This window comes from Nannospalax galili, unplaced genomic scaffold (assembly GCF_000622305.1).
Source record: "Nannospalax galili isolate Female #2095 unplaced genomic scaffold, S.galili_v1.0 scaffold10, whole genome shotgun sequence".
NCBI lineage: Eukaryota > Metazoa > Chordata > Mammalia > Rodentia > Spalacidae > Nannospalax > Nannospalax galili.
Genome location: NW_008331140.1, coordinates 5,970,541 through 5,990,122, shown reverse-complemented (window position 1 = coordinate 5,990,122; position 19,582 = coordinate 5,970,541). Strand labels below are relative to the sequence as shown.

The 19,582-nt window shown below is 36.8% G+C and overlaps 1 protein-coding gene across 2 annotated transcripts in view; it reads right to left on the bottom strand.

Moving 5' to 3' along the window:
• The window catches only part of Chm (CHM Rab escort protein), a 189,075-nt gene extending 169,927 nt beyond the window's left edge, over positions 1–19,148 (bottom strand). For both annotated transcript variants that reach the window (XM_008822508.2, XM_029558585.1), the window contains exon 1: positions 19,067–19,148. In XM_008822508.2, coding sequence (XP_008820730.1) covers positions 19,067–19,115 — 49 coding nt within the window. In that variant the 5' untranslated portion in view covers positions 19,116–19,148. The remainder of the gene's footprint in view (positions 1–19,066) is intronic.
• Between the last annotated feature and the right edge of the window lie 434 nt (positions 19,149–19,582).

Below are 19,582 nucleotides of genomic sequence, written 5' to 3'. Positions count from 1 at the left end.
ATCTGATGAGTTTGTATTCATGCTCAGATGCCGAGGAGCTCAGAAGGTGGGTGACTGTGACCAGTGATAGTCATGTATATAGAGATTGGAAATGCATGTGAAAACGTCTCAATGTCAATAGGCTTGGAATGAATTTTTCTGTATGAAACTGTGTGTTTTGACAATGAAGAGGAGATCTTTTTTAAACATTGGAACCTAATTTAATTTTATCTCTTAGAGAGTTTATAATGAGTATAAGATTTTATAAGTGTAATAATTCATCTGTAAACCTAGAAATGTACAGCCAATTTTGAAAGAGATGTACCCTAGCTCAGAAAAATGTTATTCAATAGGTTAATGCTGTTGTAATGAAATGCTTCTACTAATTAAAACAAATGAAAAAAGTAAATAAATAAATAAAAATGTTAAAATAGGAAAAAAAAAAAAAAAGCATGCTGTGTCCTTGGCTGTTCTGCTTTACTTCTTGTCTTCATTGCTGTCTTTATTCCTGTTCTTTCCTCATAGAGGAACTGCTTTGTACCTTCTCAGGTCATTAGGCCCACCTAAAGAGAGACTAGATACGGATGATATCCTTGGAACTCAGTTGCCCGATATTAGCCTTCCTCCAAATGCTCCTCTCTTGTTTCAAACAATAAGTAAAGTAGCTAAGAATAGGCAACCTTGGAAAATTCTAGATAAGTTACAGCAAGAATTATTTGTAAATAATCCCCCTACTTCAGTTCCTAGAGTTGACTCATGGAGATTATAGGGATACTAAAAGAAGATTGCTGCCTACAGTTAAGACAGACTTTGGAATTGCCTACGAGTAAGGGAGAGGTAGTCTATGGCATCCCCTTAAGGGAAAGGAGAGCATATTTAGAATCCCCTAGCCCACTGATGAACCACTTCCTCAACTCCACTGACCTAGTCATTGGCCTCGGCCATGGAAACCTCAGAAGTAAAATAAAATTGAAAAAACAAAAGCATAAAATTACCAACCATGAAATTTATAAGTAGCTGATGTTGCCAAAGTACTAAGGAAAAAGGACAAATAGTCTAAGCACCTGATTAATTAGATAAGAACACTCTACACTGTACTGTATTGCTTTGATTTTGAATTGTATTTCTAAGAAAATGATTAACCATGAAATCAACCTGATGCTTGCACAGTCTTGTTCTGTAACTTGTATAAAATCTGATGCTCCACTTTAGAAAATTACATTCAGATCATCAACCATCTCTTGTGTTGTGTCTGTTTGTCACTCGCGAAATCCTTGCCCATTCTCCGATTCCCTGTTCCCGTTGGACTGAGTGCTCCAGTCTGGGCTGGTCCGATGCATCTTTCCTTCTGATGGACCTTACAAAGTACTGAACAAAGTTTATATTTTCAGTATCAGCAAGATTAATACTCACGGGATCAAAACATATTCAAACTATGAAGGCATCAGATTATCATTATTCTCAGGGTGGTTCTTAACTATATGGTAGATCAACAATTATACCATGTGTATTCTGGTATGCTCCAACATGAAAGTCACATCACCGAAGATATATTCTAGTCAAAAATGTTAATCTTGAATCCAAATCATCGGAAAGAGGAACACAGTAAACAATAATGTAAAGAAGAAAGTATTCAAATAGCAAAGGCAGAAAAATTGGTATTGCACTGCCCAATCTTTAATATGTTTCATTTTAAAAAAAGAAGAAAGAAAAAAACAGAAGAACCTGGCGGTATGACACAGTCCTTTAATTCCAGCACTCAAGAAGCAAAGGCAAGGGGATCTCTGTGGGTTGTAGGCCAGTCACTGCTACATAGTGAGACCCTTTCTCAAAGACAAACAAAAAACAAAGAAAACAAAAACAAAAAGAACAGCCTACACTAGAATAAAATGGGCTTTACAGTACATAATACATGAAACTTCGACATAAAGGAGATTTTGTAGGGGAAGGAGAGATCTTAAGCAGGGCAGGAGGGGAAGATGTAACAGAGCATACGTGACATGAAAGTAGATGGGGACTATTTGGAGGAAAGAAAAGGACAAGCAGGAAAAAAAAGGAGATAAGGGAGGGGAGGCAATGGGAAATAAATAGAAACAAAATATGGCCTAAGCCCTGAGGAGGCACATGCAGGTGGATGGATCTCTATGACATCAAGGCCAGCCTGGTCCACAGAGTGACTTCCAAAAAGTCTGGAGCTAGGGAGACCCCGTCAAAAGAACCACAAAAACTAAAACAGGTCTGCACAAAAATGACATAATGAAACCCAGTGCTTTGGATGCTAACTTTAAATTTAATTTTACAAAGAAGCAACTCATAGCACCTAACTGTACACTATTATCCGTGTCTTTTGAAAAGGTTATGAGGGGGGAATGCTGGGGAAAGTTGTATGTGAGAGACAGATGAGAGAAAAATGTATTTGAATGGATTGAAAGGTCAGGACTATTGACTAAAAATAGTGTAGATGCTATGTACAGAATAATCTTATTTTAGCATGAACATATTTTCTTCTGACATATATTTCCTGAGAAGAAGGACTTAAAAATCTGAGAGCTGACAGCAAATAAAATAGATGTACTTTGGTAAACCAGTATAACCTAGTGAAGCTAAATATCTGAAAACCTAGACTACCATATACAAACAATGTGGCAAAATGCCATGGGGGAGGCAGGATGTGTATGGGCATCTGTATGGATAATTCTCACAAGCATAATACTGAACAACAAAGTCAAGAATTTCATACAAATTATAGAATTCTCAAAGTTAAGCAAGGTCAAAAAAAAGATGAAGAATATATTTGCAAGAGATACATATACAGGAAACCCACTTAACAAAATACAAGGGAAAACTCAGTAAAATTTAACATAATAATTACATGCTTCAGGAAAAGGAGGAGAGATACTAGGATAGTAGTGCATACAAGGGACATTTAAAGCCTGGCTCACACTTCTTCAGCTGTATCAGGTATTTCTGAACACTCATTTTAATATTGCTCCTTGAGTGTCTGTATTCATCTATGTAGACTGTATTTATGCATAAAGCAGGATGCTACAGACCACATCTTGGGCCACATTGTGAGGTTATATTCTACTAGTGTCAAGAAGCTAGACTCCATTGAGATACACAGCTTCTTTGATACACATCCAACATATATGTGCTTTTCAAAGTTTATTATAAGTAGCTTTAAAAACAGTGTCATGGGGCTGGAGAGATGACTCAGTGGTTAAGAACACTGGCAGTTCTTGCAGAAAACCCAGGTTCGAATCCAAGCACCCACATGGCAGCTAACTGTCCGTAACTCCAGTTCCAGGGGATCCAACAGTGGCTTTGGGCCTCCGCAGGCATTGCATGACACAGGTGCACTTGCACACACACAGGCAATACAGTCATACACACAAAATAAATAAAAATAATAAATAAAATATTTTATTAAAATAGTGCCATACAGGGAGGGGAGGAGGGAGGAGCATGCAAGGGAACATGGTGTGGGGGACGGAGGAAAGTCAGGAGAGAGAGGATGGTGGGAGGAGGGTGGTATTTGGTAGAGGATGGGGATATAATGAGGGCACTGTCACTAGGGAGGGAGGGAGGCCAGATAGGAGAAAAAGGAGTAGAGATGAATGAATTTTGGGGGCTGTGATGGTTTGAATGAGAATATCCCCCAAAGGCTCCAAATATTTGGGCATTTTGCCCCCTGTTGGTGGCACTGTTTTGGGAGGTCTTAGAAGTTGTGGCTATGCTGGAGGAAGCATGTCGCTGGTGGCGGGCTTAGAGAGTTCTTACGCCTTGCCAAATCTCCAGTTGCTCTCTTGTTTCCTGTGCCTGCTTGAAAATGTAGAACTTAGCTTCCACTCCTCCTCCAGCCACTTCTGCCGCCATGCCTCCCCACCAAGACGGACTGTAATTCCCCTGGAACCATAAGCTCAAATAAATTCTTCCTTCTATAATTTCCTTGGTTAGTGTTTCTATCACAGCAACAGAAAAGTGACTAATACAGGGGGCTAGGAAACCTAGAGAGAAAAGTAATGTCTTCAAAACCCCATGAGAAATGCATATAGAGTGTCTGAACATTAATGCATATGTATACCTGGGAGCTGCTTGGCAAGGAACACAGTGCCAGACAGGAGACCTACCTTTGAGTGACTGGAGAAGGTGGTCCAGGAGTCCCAAAATAACACAGGGTATTGCTAAACCTCTTGGTTATCTCGCAGAACTAGTAGATAAGACCCTAATGCTGAAGACAGGACATACTTCAAATACAGGACTTGAAGCAATGGAGCAGGAGCTGACCTGAAAGCCTTCTAACCCTGGTTTGGCTATCATAATGCTAGATAATGATATGCAAATCCCCAAGGGAGAAAATCAATGGTCCAACCCAGTCCTAAAGCCTAATAACCATAAGGACTGGCAGGGCAAACTACCTCTATTGGTACAGTAGCAGTACTGTTATCTGGGGAACAATCAACAGCTATGTAATTGGACATAAAGCTCTCTCAGTGGTAGGGAACTCATGGGTGGCACTGTAAACTCATCCAAATGCACACGTCAGGAGAGGACATAGATCCTAGAGAAACCCTATCTCTTTCATATCTCTAGACAAATGGAATTTATTACTATGTGCTAAATATCTATCCTTATATTTACAGACAAGCATACCAGTACACCACTCATCAAAGAAGCTTCTTTTTGCAACAGATGGAGGCTACGGCAGAATTGCACATCTGGTCAGACACAGAGAACATATGTCTGAGTGATGCCCAGTGCTAGATGACATATCTAGAGTTGAACCTCTACAGCTAAGGCTCATAGAACACAGCAGATCAAGGGGTAGAGAAAACTAATGCATCCCTCAACTCTCACCAGTAAATCTTCCTTATACAACAGAGTGTGATGTGCACAGAAGGCCACAACTTCCCAGGTTTTAAAGAATACGAGACTGTAGAGTGTAAGATAGGACTCCTATAGGGGACTTCATCCACCCACACATCAGGGACCATTGTGGAAGGGGGGGGGCTGAAAGATTATAAGAGCCAGGGCTGGTCCATGAACACAGGAAAACAGAGGCTTCCAGGCCTCTGGAAGGCTGCCCATATGAACTTGTGGCAATGGTGGCATCAAGCACAAGACCCATGTGAACTCAATTAAACAAAGGCCCAAAGGGGTGGAGAAAAATAGTAGGTGGTCTGGCATTAGAGTGAGAACTATTTATTACAGACTGATTCGTGCTGAATGAGGGGAGTATGACTCACATATATGATCACTAGATGGGCTGACTAGACTCCAGTGGATAAATTTACACAGAAGGACATTTGGGTACAAATGCCTGAATGAACAGGACTGAACATGTATGGTGCAATACATAAGGTCCAGTTGGGGGATGGGGAGGCATCGAAGGAGGAGGGGGTCTAAGTTTGATTGAGAACTATTTTATGAGTGCCAGGAATGGTGGCGCATGCCTTTAGTCCAGCACTTGGGAGACAGAGGCAGGTGGATCTCTGAGTTCAAGGCCAGCTTGTTCTACCTAGTGAGTTCCAAGACAGCTGGGGCTACAAGGAAACCTAGTCTCAAAAAGACAAACATGGATGGGAAGGGAAAAAGAACTGTCAAAGAACTGTCTTATGAAATTACAAAAGCTCAAAAAAAAAAATAGTTCCATAATCCTTGCAAACTTTTTAAACTCTGTATTGAATTATTTCCTTCTAATAAATTACTAGATCTGGAGGTACTCAGTCTAGAGCAATGAACATATTTACAACTTCTACTGTAAGTGGCCAGTTATTACTTTCAGCATCTCAATATATGATACTATAAGCATGCCACCAATACAACTCAAAGGGGATTAGTTAGTCTTAATTTATTGTTGATTATACTGCTCTTTTCATTTTACTATTAATAAAAAAATTTTTTCCAGGTATTTTATTGGCTATTTCAATGTTCTCTTTTTTCATGCTATACCTACTTATTTACAAAGATCCTAATATTTTCATAGAAATTTGAAGAAACTCTTCACATGCAATTAGTCTTCTGTTATGAGTTATAAACATTTCCATTATGGTTTTTTTTCATTTTAGTTTGCTGTTTTTCAGAGCTGATGTTATATTTTATATTTTAAAATTACACTTTTGGGGGCTGTTATTTTTGCAGCCCCATAGAGGGAAACTTATCATTTCCCAAAAGATCAGATGTCCCACTGGAGGCTTCCCACTTTATGCTTTACATTGCCACTTTAAAACATGCTATCAGGACCAAAAACAATAAAATAAAATAAAATAAAATATTCAGATTACTAGAAAAGTCTAAAAACAGGTTACATGTGATCAAACGAAGCATTTCACTGATTTATGAAAAGTGTACTAGAGCAACAGTGCTGGAATAAATGTAATTTATAGTGTGAAATAGTTTACACTATAATAAAATAACCTTCAGATGAATTAATGTTTAAATAAGAAGCTTAAATAACTCAAAAATAAAATAAGAGTTAATATTTATCTACTTCTGGAGGGAAGGAAAAGGCATACCTGCATAGGCCAAAAAACATACAAGAGAATATTTTAGACTAGAAATGTAAAATATAAATTTCCACACAGGACACCACCATAAAAAATAGAAGACAGACTCTGAAAGTGAGTATGACAAGAAAGATGGACACACATAAAAATATAACAAAGCAAAACAAAAAACAAATGCCAATATCCCTAAAGAATAAACACAGGTGCAAAAATACTCACAACGTACTAGGAAACCAGTGGACAACTACAAGGAAATGGTGCTTTCTGGATACAACAGGACAGGGGCACATATGAACTCACAGTGACTGGGACAGCAGGCACAAGATCTACACAAGCTCAAACCAAACGAAATGCTAGTACATTGGGGAGGTGGGCAAGAAGCCCCAGCTCTAGCTAAGGAGTTACAGGCAACTGATAGCTGCTGGGAGGAGACTCAAGTTTCTTTAAGGTGTGACACTAGGTAGGTTGACAATGCTCAAGGGGATAGCATTACACCCAAGAGTATTTGGGTAACACAGATAGGACTTGATGGGTTTAAAAAAAAAGAGGATATGAATTTGATTGGGTAGGGAGGTAGGGTGGATCTCGGAAAATATGGGGAGGTGGATATAACCAAAATACATTGTATGAAATTCTCAAGTAAGTAATAAAAATACTATCTAAAAAACTGAAAATACTAGCAAATGAAATTTCAAAGGCACAGTAAAAGACTGAAAAAATAACAGAATAAAACAAACAAGAATGGAATCATTCAAATAAATGCAGCAGACATTTGATCAAGTAAAATTCCACATTCTTTCATGGTGAAAACTCTCAGTATATAAAGAAGGAATGTACCTTACCACAAATAAAAGTCACTCTAAGATTTAGAATAAGACCAGATTCCTACTTCACCAGTTTTGTTTAACACAGTGCTGGGAGTCCAAGCCAGAGCAACAGAACATATTTAAAAGGACATCCAAATTCAAAATGAGAAAGTTGAACTGTCCTGTCAGCATCTCTTACATAGAAAACTTCAAAGACTTAATTAACCAAAAAACTGTTGGAATGAATAATGAAATTCAGCAGTTTCAGTATACAAAAATAACACACCAACATCAGTACTATTTGTATCCACTAATAGTGAATTTTCTGAAGAAGTCAGAACAGTCTCACTTCCAGTGTCTACAAAATTAACAAACCAAGAAATAAATTTAGAAAAAGAAATATCTATAAAAATACAAAACATAAAATACTGACAAGGGAAGTCAAAGAGGACATTATAAAATGGAAACATACTGGCCATGACATGACGGTGCACACCTTAATCCAGCACTTGAGAGGCAGAGGCAGATGGATCTCTGTGAGTTTAAGGCCAGCCTGGCTTACCTAACAAAGTTCATGCCATCCGGGTTACAAAGTAAGAACCTGTCACCAAATAATAAAAGAAAAAGAAAAGATATTACATGTATATTTATTGAAGAGCTAATATACTACGAAAGGTAATCAAAAGATTCAATAAATTTTCTATGAAAATATCAATATTACTCTTCACAGTGTTAGAAATAGAACCATAAAAGACATCAAATATCCAAAATATCCAAAGGCTAAAAGAGCAAAAAAGAAGAAAGCTAGAAATACCACAACTATATGAGTTTAAAATAACTGCAATACAACTAATAACATCTGAAGCAGCACAGTGTCAGAAAAAAAAAAGGCAAACAAATGGAACAAAAAGGAAAGCACAAAAATTAAAAAAAAACCTGCACATTTGGAGCTGATATTTGACAAAAGAACTAAGACTACAGCACAGAAAATTCAGTCTCCTCAATAAATTGTGCTGATAAACTGAGCACGAACACACAGAAGAATGAAATTAGACTTCTGCCTTTCCTCTCACCAGTCACAACTTCCAACTCTGAGTGAATTAAAGGCTTAGATAAAAGACCCAAATCTGTGAGTCTTGTAAAACAAAACATGGATACTGGCCTGGACAAGGATTTTTTTTAGACATAACCCCAATTGCACAGGCAACAAAATAAAATTGAAAAATTGTATTATACCACACTAAAAGGCTTCTGCACATTAAAACATATCAAAATTGAAGAGCTGGACTGGAGTGTAGTTTAGCAATAGAGTGCTTATATAGTATATATGGACCAATGGTCAACACTGGAAAGAATAACAACTGGAAGAGTCAGGCAATATAACTAACAGAGTCAATTATTTGCACACTATACACTTGAAAAGAAGTTGGGTTAACACAGAGTATACAAAGAACTGAACTCAATAGCAAAAAGAGAAAATCTCATTCAAAAGGGGGCAATAAACCAAACAGGTATTTCTTAAGACATACGAAGAGTCAACAGATACAAAATAATAAAAAAAATAAAAATAAAAATAAATAAATAAATAACTGCTCAAACAGAGAAACGCCAATAAACACCACAATGAGATAACACTTCATCCCAATTGCAATGACTGAAGAGACAAAAACAAGTTGGGAAGGAAGCAAAGGAAAGGTAACTTTTTTTTTTCGGTCTTTTTGAGACAGGGTCTCCCTGTAGCCCCAGCTGACCTGGAACTTGCTATGTAGACCAGGCTGGCCTCGAACTCACAGAGATCCTCCTGCCTCTGCCTCCCAAGTGCTAGGATTAAAGGTATGTGCCACCACCACCACGACCGTCGGAAAGGGAACTCTTATACATTGTTCGTGAGAAGGTAAATTCATACACCCCCTGTTCAAAACACAATGAAGGTCCCTCAAAACATTAAAAATAGAACTACTGTATATCTTGTCATCCCCCTGTTGTGCATATACCCAAAAAGAAATAAATTGTCATTCAAAGCGATATGTACACTCTTACCTTCAGTACTACTTGTAACAGACAAGAAATGAAAACTCTTCATGTGATTAATGGGGAAAGCAAATGTAGAAAATGTAGTCCACAGATACAACAGAATATTATTCTATCATAAAAAAATGGAATCCTGGCATTTGCAACAATATACGTAGGACATTATGTAAAGTGAAATAAGTCAGTACAGAAAGATAAACACTGATCTCTCCACATTTCATCAGTCTAGACAGGTCAGCTCTGGGGATGCTCTCTCAAGCTGTTCCCAACTCATGTTCTGGACCAATAATATTCTGTCCCCTGAAAATTCACTTCTAAACATATTTGAGATAATCTTTCTTGGCTTTTGTGATTATAAGTGTGATGGATACTCTTAAATAATTTGGAAAGTACTGAAGTTTAAAGAAAAATAGAGAATAGTCACGCAATTCGGATATCACTACATGTTACATTTCTTTCTCCCTGTAAATTTATGTCTACTACAAAAAGTGATATTTTATTTGTTTGTATATATACATACACACTTACATGTATATATTTTTCCTTTAAATGTTTTTACACCATCCTTCAAGTTTATTATATGACCTACAGCTTTAGAATCAAAATTTTATTAAATTACTGATGACATTATAATGTTTTAAAAAATATTAATTGGTATTTTGTTTGCTTATGGAGCCAAGTAGACACAATTTTCCAGAAAGGTATATTTTAGTTAATTAAATGTTCACTCATTTCTTTATTCTTTGACTTCCGTTTCCTTGATTTTTAAGATTTGATTCCTTGTCAGTGACCCAAACTGCAGTCAAATAACATTTTAAGTTAGATTACTAATGTGATATGTAACCTCAGACTAATATGAGAGGGGGCGAGGGGGGAACTTCTGCTTGCAATATTAAATCAGACACCTCATGCTGTTTCCTCTGTTCTAAAAAAATTACAAAAATTCATCTCACAGAATTTAAGATAATAATGATTACCAGAAACTAGGGGGAAAGGGAAATAGAGATAGGTTGATCATTTTAAATAAGTTCTGGTGAACTATGTGACACCATGGTGAACATATGCACTACATACAATAATAACTAGAAGAAATTATTTTGAATATGCTCAAACAAAATCTTAAAAGTTTAAGGTGGTAGGCTTACTAACAAGACTGAGTTAATCATTACCTAATACATGGATCAAACTATTACATTGTACCTCATAAATATGAGCTAACTGAAATAATTTTCTTTAAATACAAATGAAAGAAATTGAAAAATTTAGTAAACTATTACATATGTATATTAAGAGATTTAATGATCTATTAATAGGTTAAAGCAATTCACAAAGGAAAAATACATGTCCAAATCACATAAAGATTCAGCCTTATTTATCATAAAATGCATATTCAAACAAGAATATGATTTTCTTATCAGGTTGACAGTAATTAAATTCAAGGTAGGAACAGCCAATGTTGAAAGAATAGGAATAACCAAGCGTTTGTCATACTGAGGTGTGAGAATATAGACTGAAGGACTTTCCTTATGGCAACTCACTATGCACCTTAGAAGCATTCCAGAACCACTCTCTAAAACTTCATCAAAAAACTGTATTTGCAGGTATTTATCTTAAAGAAATAAATACACATAAAAATTTTGTACACTGTGTTCATTACATCAATAATTCATAAAAGTAAAAACTGTACACTTTAAATTTCCAACAAAAGTCAATTATTTAAATAAATTACAGAACACTCCTGAGAGAATACCATGCATCTCTAAACTCTTACCAGGGAAGCTTGCTTATGCAATAAAGGGTGGTGACTACAGAAGGCCACAACTGGCCAAAATGTGGAGAATAAGAGACTGCAGAAAGTATGTCGCTGGATAGGACTCCTATATTAAACCTTACCCACCCAGGTCTTACGGACCATTACAGAAGAGGGGGGCAGAAGGGGGCAAAAAGATTGTAAGAGTCAGGGGTGGTGCATGACCATAAGGAAACAGAGTTCCCCAGGCTCCTGGGAACTTTCTCATATGAACTTACAGCAATGGTGACAGCATGCACAGGACCCATGTAAACTCAATTAGATAAAAATCAGCATAGGCTGGGGAAATGGGCAGGAGGTCCCAAACTTAGCTGAGGAGCTATTGGCAGCTAATCACTGCTGGGTGAGAAAGAAAGTTGGTCTACCTTAAGGGAGTCATGCTAGATAGTCTGACTAGGCTCAAGTCAATAAATTCATACCGAGGGACATTTGAGTACACAAACTTGACTCAATTAGCCTTAACTTATATGACAGAATGCGTGAAATCCTATGAGCGGGCTACAGGGGAGTACAGATGGGAGATGGGTCTAAATATAATTAAGAGCTATTGTATGAAATGCATGAAAATTCAATAAAAATATACATTGAAATAAAAAGTAAAAATAGAATTTAATAAGACTTTTGAAATGTAACTACAGAGGTGAATAACAGGTTAAAACTTGTAAGGGCTGGGTTACAGAGAAAGAAGAAGGGGTCTGTGATTATAAAATGGTACTACCAGATAGCCTCACAAGGAAATACTTCCATATTCTCTATTTTGACCATGGTGTTCACACAATTCCACGCATGATAAAATTCTACAGACCAAATACACACATACAAACACACATAAAACTAATTACATGAATAACAAAAATGAATAAGAATTTCCTGGTTATTCTATAGATATGGTAAGCTCTTACCACTTGAAACATTAAACAAACATTAAATAAACAGGGTCCTCTCCAACATCATTTCTTAGAACTCAATGTAAAATTACAAAAAACTTCAAATGATAAGTTCTTATAAAGAGCACTGAGAAAGAGTGCTTGACTGACATGGAATGATTTATGATTTTTATGATATATTGTGATGAAACAACAGACAGTTTCAAAATAATAAGATATGTTTTTATAAATAAATTAAATATAAATTATTCCAAAAAAGAGATCTGGAAGTCAGTACGTAAAATTGTTAGTTATTACTAGTTTATTAATAAAGGTACTCCTGGAGAAGAAAGGCTATTACTATATCCGTCATGTCAATTAAGACATATGATATGTCTACTGTAAAAGCAAACAATCACTTAAAAGTGGAGGAACCATAACAATAGTGACAACAGAAAATCTTCAGGGTTGAAGGCATAGCATGGTGGTAAGGTACTACTAGCCTAGCATGCACAAGGCTGAAGTTCTATCACAGCACAGCTCCCCACCCCACCAAAAGGAAATAAAGAAATAAATAAATACCTTCAGAAACCTTGACCTTGAAAACCGAATTCATTAAACAAGAGACACAAAACGACAAACTCTTAATACACATACCAATTATTCCAGTGGGAAATCGCATGATTTTGTATTTTGGAATCAATGAAGAAATCCTCAGATACTTAAACAAATTGTATCTTAAAATGCGAATAAAGTCTCTAATCCCGTATCTTGCCAGTCCTTAGTGATTGTGATTTGTTTTTCAGTTTTAAGGGATAAATCCAAACAGGTTACCCTGTTTACCTTCATGAAAACGTTTGCAAGCTGACACCAATGTCATAGTTCTGCCAATAATAAGAACATGGCATCAGAATTTTAATGTCCACAATGGAAGCCTTCCCAAATGAAACTGCAATCCAAAAACCTAGGGCGAACTAATCTAATCTTCATAGTATATGATGTTTTATTTTACATGGAAAAAAAATCCAACAGCTCAATTTATTATCTCAGCAAACTCACAGGGATCTGTCTACAACGTTCAACCCTAGGTCAAACTGGTTAAGCCTGAGGCTTCATATTTACTGAAGGTAAGATATTTACCCCACACAGGGTTATAGTGAGAAATCAAATAACATAATGAATTGGTCTGAACAACCATAGTATTAGAAAATACTGCTGAGAGGAAAAAGCAGACATTAGAAAACCAAACTAGTTTGAGCTCTTGGTAAAATCCAGTAAGAGATGAAATAATCAGATTAAACGTTATATTAGCCAAGCTGCCTCCGTCTCTTCTATTTGTGACCTACTTTTACGTTTTCAGGTTGTGCTTTGTTTTATTACTTGATTCTTTTCTCTATCTGCCTCAATATAAAAGCATGCCAACTCTCATAATCATGCTGTGATAATCAATTATCTATGACAAATGATTGTTTCTTTGTATACTGACTTTTAATGAGGTTATTAAAAAGAACAAAAAGATAACCTTTCAGAAACCATCGCTCTTATATTGGCCACAACAAAATGTCTCTAAAATGTTCAGAATCTTTCCATACTACGCATTACACATGGGCACAAACATTAACGTTTAAGCTATTTCACATTTAAGCCTATTTACATACATAACATGCACAGCCTAAGTTTTCTGTTGAAAGACTTCACACTGAAACTGAACGGCAGATGATTTAGCATGAGTAACAGGTCAATTATATGGAATTATAATTGTTTCTGTGCATTGGGATTTTATGTTAAACATGAGAATGTGAGCTTGAGCAGCCGCATTTGATTTTAATTGCTGTAGCCTGAGTTATCCAAAACATCATGAGAACACTGGAGAAAATGAGGAAATGACAAGAGGCATGGGAGATGAAAATGATGCTGCCAAGGGAGCTCTGCTAGCAGATGCGGCTCTCTCTGAGGGACTGGCTTCAATTTTTGATTTAGAGAGAAGTGTAGCACCTCTGAGAGTCTTCTCCTGAGTTAAATAACTCCCCTTGCTTTCCTAGATGTGGAGAAAAGTCATACTTTTCCTTAAAAAAATATCCGAAGAAATACAAAATAGCTTACAAAACAGCAAACTGTAGGATTTCTTACCCTGACAAACTACTTCACACTATGCCAAAAATAAAATGAATGCTAAATCTGTTTGAAACAAATGATAAATAATGCAAGCTGGTAAACCAAACTCAACAAAAGGAGGAACATTTGTAAACCACCACATCAGAATTCTGATCAAAAACAGTGGTAATACACAAAGGTGTTTCCTTCCCCATCTGACACTGAATCCTTCTACTACTTACCATGGAAATCATGAGCTCTTCCTTGAAACCAAGTCATTGTAATGACAATAAAAGCACCTTAGTATAGCTTTATGGGCCAATAAAAAATAAACTACATTTTCTAAGCACATACTAAACAATTGATAGGAATTATGTCTTCAGTCCCTAACAGAGCTTTCTGAAACTTCAGAAATGAAGAAGTGCAAAACTCAATAAGCCAACTTGAAACAACAGGGGAAAGCCTCAGCGCTAGAATGAATGAAATGGAAAAGAGAATATCAGCACTGGAGGATACAGTTGAAGAATTGGACCACTCAAGCAGAGTAGTGAAAATTAAAAAAAAAAAAAAAAAGGTTGATGAACGTAAGACAGCACAAGAAGCTCAAGCACATTTGAGATTCATATTCAGTTTGTATGATTCCAGAGCCACATAATCAATCACCATATTATACTGTTCAAATGGGATACATGTATGTCAACGCATGCAAAATATATGGAATGTGTAACATCTGTGAAACTAAAGAGCTTTTGAAATACCATTTTAATCATACTTAGTATGTTGTTCAGTTGCGTAATCTTCTCTAGACATAGAAATTTTTGGCCACCCCCTAAAGAGTGTGTGTAAAAAGAAAACACATTCATCTCTATTACACGTATCATGTTATACTCCATTTGTTTAAGGGCTAGAATCCATCCCACGACCTACAAAGAAGTGGCAACTTGCTGTTAAAACAAAACAGCTCTTGAGACTATCAGGCTGTTTAGAAACAACAGGAAGGGGATATGTGCACCCTGTGATGAAAGCCACACACAGGCCTCCTAGAGGTAGTAACTGAGATGTGCAATGGGAAATCACTTACGTTGAGTCTGGTGTAAGTGGTATTTGGTAAATACCAGATTTTACAACACTTGCTGAGGAATTATTATCCCCCATGGTTTAGATTAGATATTCTACTGTTATCACAAGGATTATTTCCTTGAGTGAGCTGCCAGCCAAGGTTCTTTCAGACAAAAGCATCAAGAATTGGGGCTGTGCTACCCACATAAACTTTCCTGAGAAAAGCAGTTTACCATTTTTTTAAACTATTACTGTATATTGAACACTGATTTAACTTTTTTAAAGGACTACAGAGAATACAGGATCATTTTAGATACACACAGTGGTAGTTCCTTACCTTGGACAATCTTAAGCTACACAGCTCTTAAGGATGGATTTGAGAGGGGCTGGGGATATGGTCCACGGTAAAGTGCTTACCTAGCATGTGCACGGGCCCAGGTTCAAAGAGCAGTATAAGAATGGAGGACGTCAGGGAGAGAGGGAGGGAAAAATATGCTTGAAAATAAACAAGCTAGCCTACTATAGAGTCTATCTTAGGGGAGGAACTCCCTAAGTGTGCTTAAAAGGGAAAGGGGTGCAGATTGAATTTCTGGATAGTCTTCAGAAAGCAAAACCTATCAAATGAAAAACTTCCAATCTTTTAAGAAAAGCTTTGGAGATATGACTATGAGGAGGTCCAAAAAGTTCCCGATAAAAGGCAATACAGTAAACTTCACAAGGGCAAGGGTTTAGGTTCTCAATAGCTGTTGAGTGCCATGAAAAAATGGTTGGGGGATTTTGCTGTGGTTTTCTTTGTATGTGTATATTAACACTAAATGGTGTCAAGCCATAATGTCATTTCACATATATCCCATCCCCTTCCCTATTTAGATATGAATTGTCACTTACTCATCTAGTAGCACTACCCAAACATACTGATATCACAGCTGATGTCACTATGCCTTCAAATAAGATGGTTCTAATATATTCTAAGCACACTAGAATTATTTCTAAAATGGAAATATATTTAAGTGAAGAGCTGAAGGATGCCCCTATGTGTGATGCATGTCAATATTAGCATATAGCATTTAGAGTTTAGATTTCTTCTGCACTTCTGTGACTTCTTGGCTCTGCTGGATATTATACCAATTGTCAGATAAAAAGTCAACTCAAGTAACAAATTATGGTACTGGGATGATTTTAAGCTGCAGACAATGATACTTTTTTATAACCCACAAAATTATCATTAAATTACTGTATAAAAGGCAAACAATTCAGCAAACCGCAATTGTGGAGTCAAGCAGATGATTATTTTCTAATCATTTTTATGTCCGCTTTTGTCCTCTCCATTGAGATTCAAATTGATCTTCTGTTTTTAATCCATTTTCTTCTATTTTTGCCCTCACAGTTTAAGTGCTATATCTTAATCCTCTTCCATTGGGTATTTTTATATTATTTTCCCATAATATCTCACAAATATGACCTAGTGGACCAAATCCTACAGAAAATAAAATTACAAATTAGTTAAGGTAGAAGGAATTTTTAAATACTCTCAGACGATTCTATTTAGTGAAGCAACTTTCTTTTGACATTATACCTACAAAATTTGCTGAAACAGAACTTTATCTCACAGCCTTGGTCTTTACTGTTTCTAATACATGCATGCTTAGTTCTGCTTTTGTTAACAGAAGTAAAGCTATGAAACACTGCTTTTCGTATAAGTTCCTTAAGTGCTAATTTAATATACACATTTAAAGGCTATTCTCAGCAAACTTTTTCAAAAGGAAAATACTTTAAATATAAGTTCGATTAAAATCAATGATTGAAACTATAAAGGATCACTTTGTTTGAAAACTGAGTTTCATTTGATCTTACCAGTTTTGATGTATCTAAAAAGTTTCCTATTGTAAATTTAAACAACGTGATTGATTAAAAACCCTGAATTTGTCACATTAATTAAGAAGAAAAATTTCTGAATTTTCATACAATGAGAACTAATAATCATACTCACAATAACAGAAAATGGAATCTGTTTTTCCAAATGTAAGAGATGCTTCCTTATACAAGTATCTGAATCACTCATAGTATCCTACCAGAACAGACTCCAACAGGATGAATGTATTCATCATTTTGAACATCAGAACACGAAATATTTATTATAAGAATTAATAGCATTCAATAAAAATTAGAATTAACATACATCAATTGAAATCTGAATCCAGATAAGAAAAAGTCTCTAGATTGAATTTTTAATACACAAAATTTCCAGGCAATGAAAAAGAAAGGCAAGAATATAGAACTCAAGTACACTTCAAATGGATTTATTCCAAAATGGATGTTGTTCTCAGTTTTAGGGCAGACTGGAAAAAAACAATGAATGGCCTATTGGGTCTTTCAAGCTCTCATGCAACATCTGTTCATTGTAGTTACAACAGGTTGTGTGCCGCATGCAGTTATCTTAAGGCTGGGAATAAACATGCCCTTATTGTTCTGAGAACAATTGCCCAAGTACATCTAGAATACTAGAATTTTTGGTTAGATAATAACTTCAAAGCTATCTAATTTACCCTCCCTATATTCAAAAGTAAGAAAATTTAGACTTTGAGAGACTAAGGTCTGGCTCTCCCCATTCAAACAGGTGGTTAATGGCCACATAGGATCTAGCCAAGTTTCCCCAGTTATTTCAACCAATATGGCATAATTCGGAGGGTCAGAACAACTGATTGGCTTTTTGGGATAGGATGAAATGGGCCTTTGGACATATACCAGCTGTGTGATCTTTGGCAAGTTAAGACTTCTATACCCCCTTCTCTTCTGTGTAATGACGAGAATATCTATTCCAGCAAGGCTGTTGTGGGGACTGTTAAGTGCTTAGTCCATTGATTAGAAAACAATAAGCACCCCAAAACAGGTTACTATTATTTTTACTCCAACCCTGGAAATATGGCTGCTCTTACTGATTGGGAAGAAAGCAAACTGAATTCATTACACAACAAACTGGGTCCCATCCACCAGAGTTTCTGTTCTGTGGCCTACCACATTCTATAGACAGGAGAAATATCCACTCAACAATCTTTTTCACCCTATCCAAAAAACAATTATATACTGTTAGGAAAACAAAATGCTAATTGATGCCAAATACCTTCTGCCCTGTGTTAATAGGATTAACTAGTCAACTAGAAATTGAAGGGAATTTCTGGCTCCACCCAAAACATGGAGAACAAATGATGGGAAAACTAGGAGAAGATAAGGTCATTTATACTCAGCACATTTACTTGTGTACAGATGGGTAACAGAAAGTAAGATGTTTTCTCTTTACACATAAACAAGGATGCTTTTAACATCATAAAGGAGGGATAATGGCTTCCTCAACAAAATAAAATTCTTTAGGCTACTCAACACAACAGAAAAGAATCCATTTCCTTTCCCTTAGTAAATATACACACGGGTTACAACTGAGCATCTTTCTTGTAAAACTAATCTGCATCGTAGCCTAGGATTATTTAAGTATATGAAAAAAGTCCAATGAAATGGCGACACAAAAACCGATGGGGAACATCACCTTGAAATAAAGAAGGAATTATAATGCTATGCCAAAGGCATCTCCATTGATCAAATCCCGATCCTACAGTCTCATGACACTGCAAACCCACCCGCCTCTAAGGAAATTAAGAAGAATCACCGCAGCAACCAACCTCAGCAATCGGCATCGACCAAATCGACCCCCTACTCAAATGGCGCTAAACACCGCGGGTCCAAGCCCCTCCCTGGAGCTGCCAAATCCCGTGCTGACTCCAGACAACCTCGCTTCCTCTCCGTCCTCCCTCCCAGCCTCGACCCCAGGCATTTCTCGCCAACCCATGACACCGACAGGAAAAGGAAAGAACAAGAATGACTTCCTATACTTTGGCAGGGGAAAACCGGAGCCACACATACCCGTCCCTATTACGATCACATCAAACTCCGAAGGGAGATTATCCGCCATCTTGACAGGAAACGTGTCATGTGACTGCTGCTTGTGGAAATGAGATCTTTAGGCATTCCCCTGGCAGAAGGCGGAAGGAAAAAGGGTGCATTCTGGGTATTGTGGTTCTAGGCGGGTAGACGACGATATTGTACTTGAAAAGTTCACGCGAGTGATAAAAGCTGGATTCATTTTCCAGGCTTGCGTACAGTAGCTTACTTGGCCTGAAGGACAGAGATAGGAAAGAAACATACGTATGATACTCCTCGGACTGGGAGGAATGAGGGAAGAAATGAACCCATTGACAATTAGGGAGCAAAATTGGTAGGAGACGCTTAGGGCGGAGTGAAATTGAAAGGGGCTTGCTCAGAACAAAGGAGTGTCTCATTCAAACCTGGAAAACTGTCTGCCCTAGCGTATCTCTTTTCATTTGGAACCTGAGACGAGGTTTTTCACATCACACCAATACTGTTCATCTGTATTCTGTG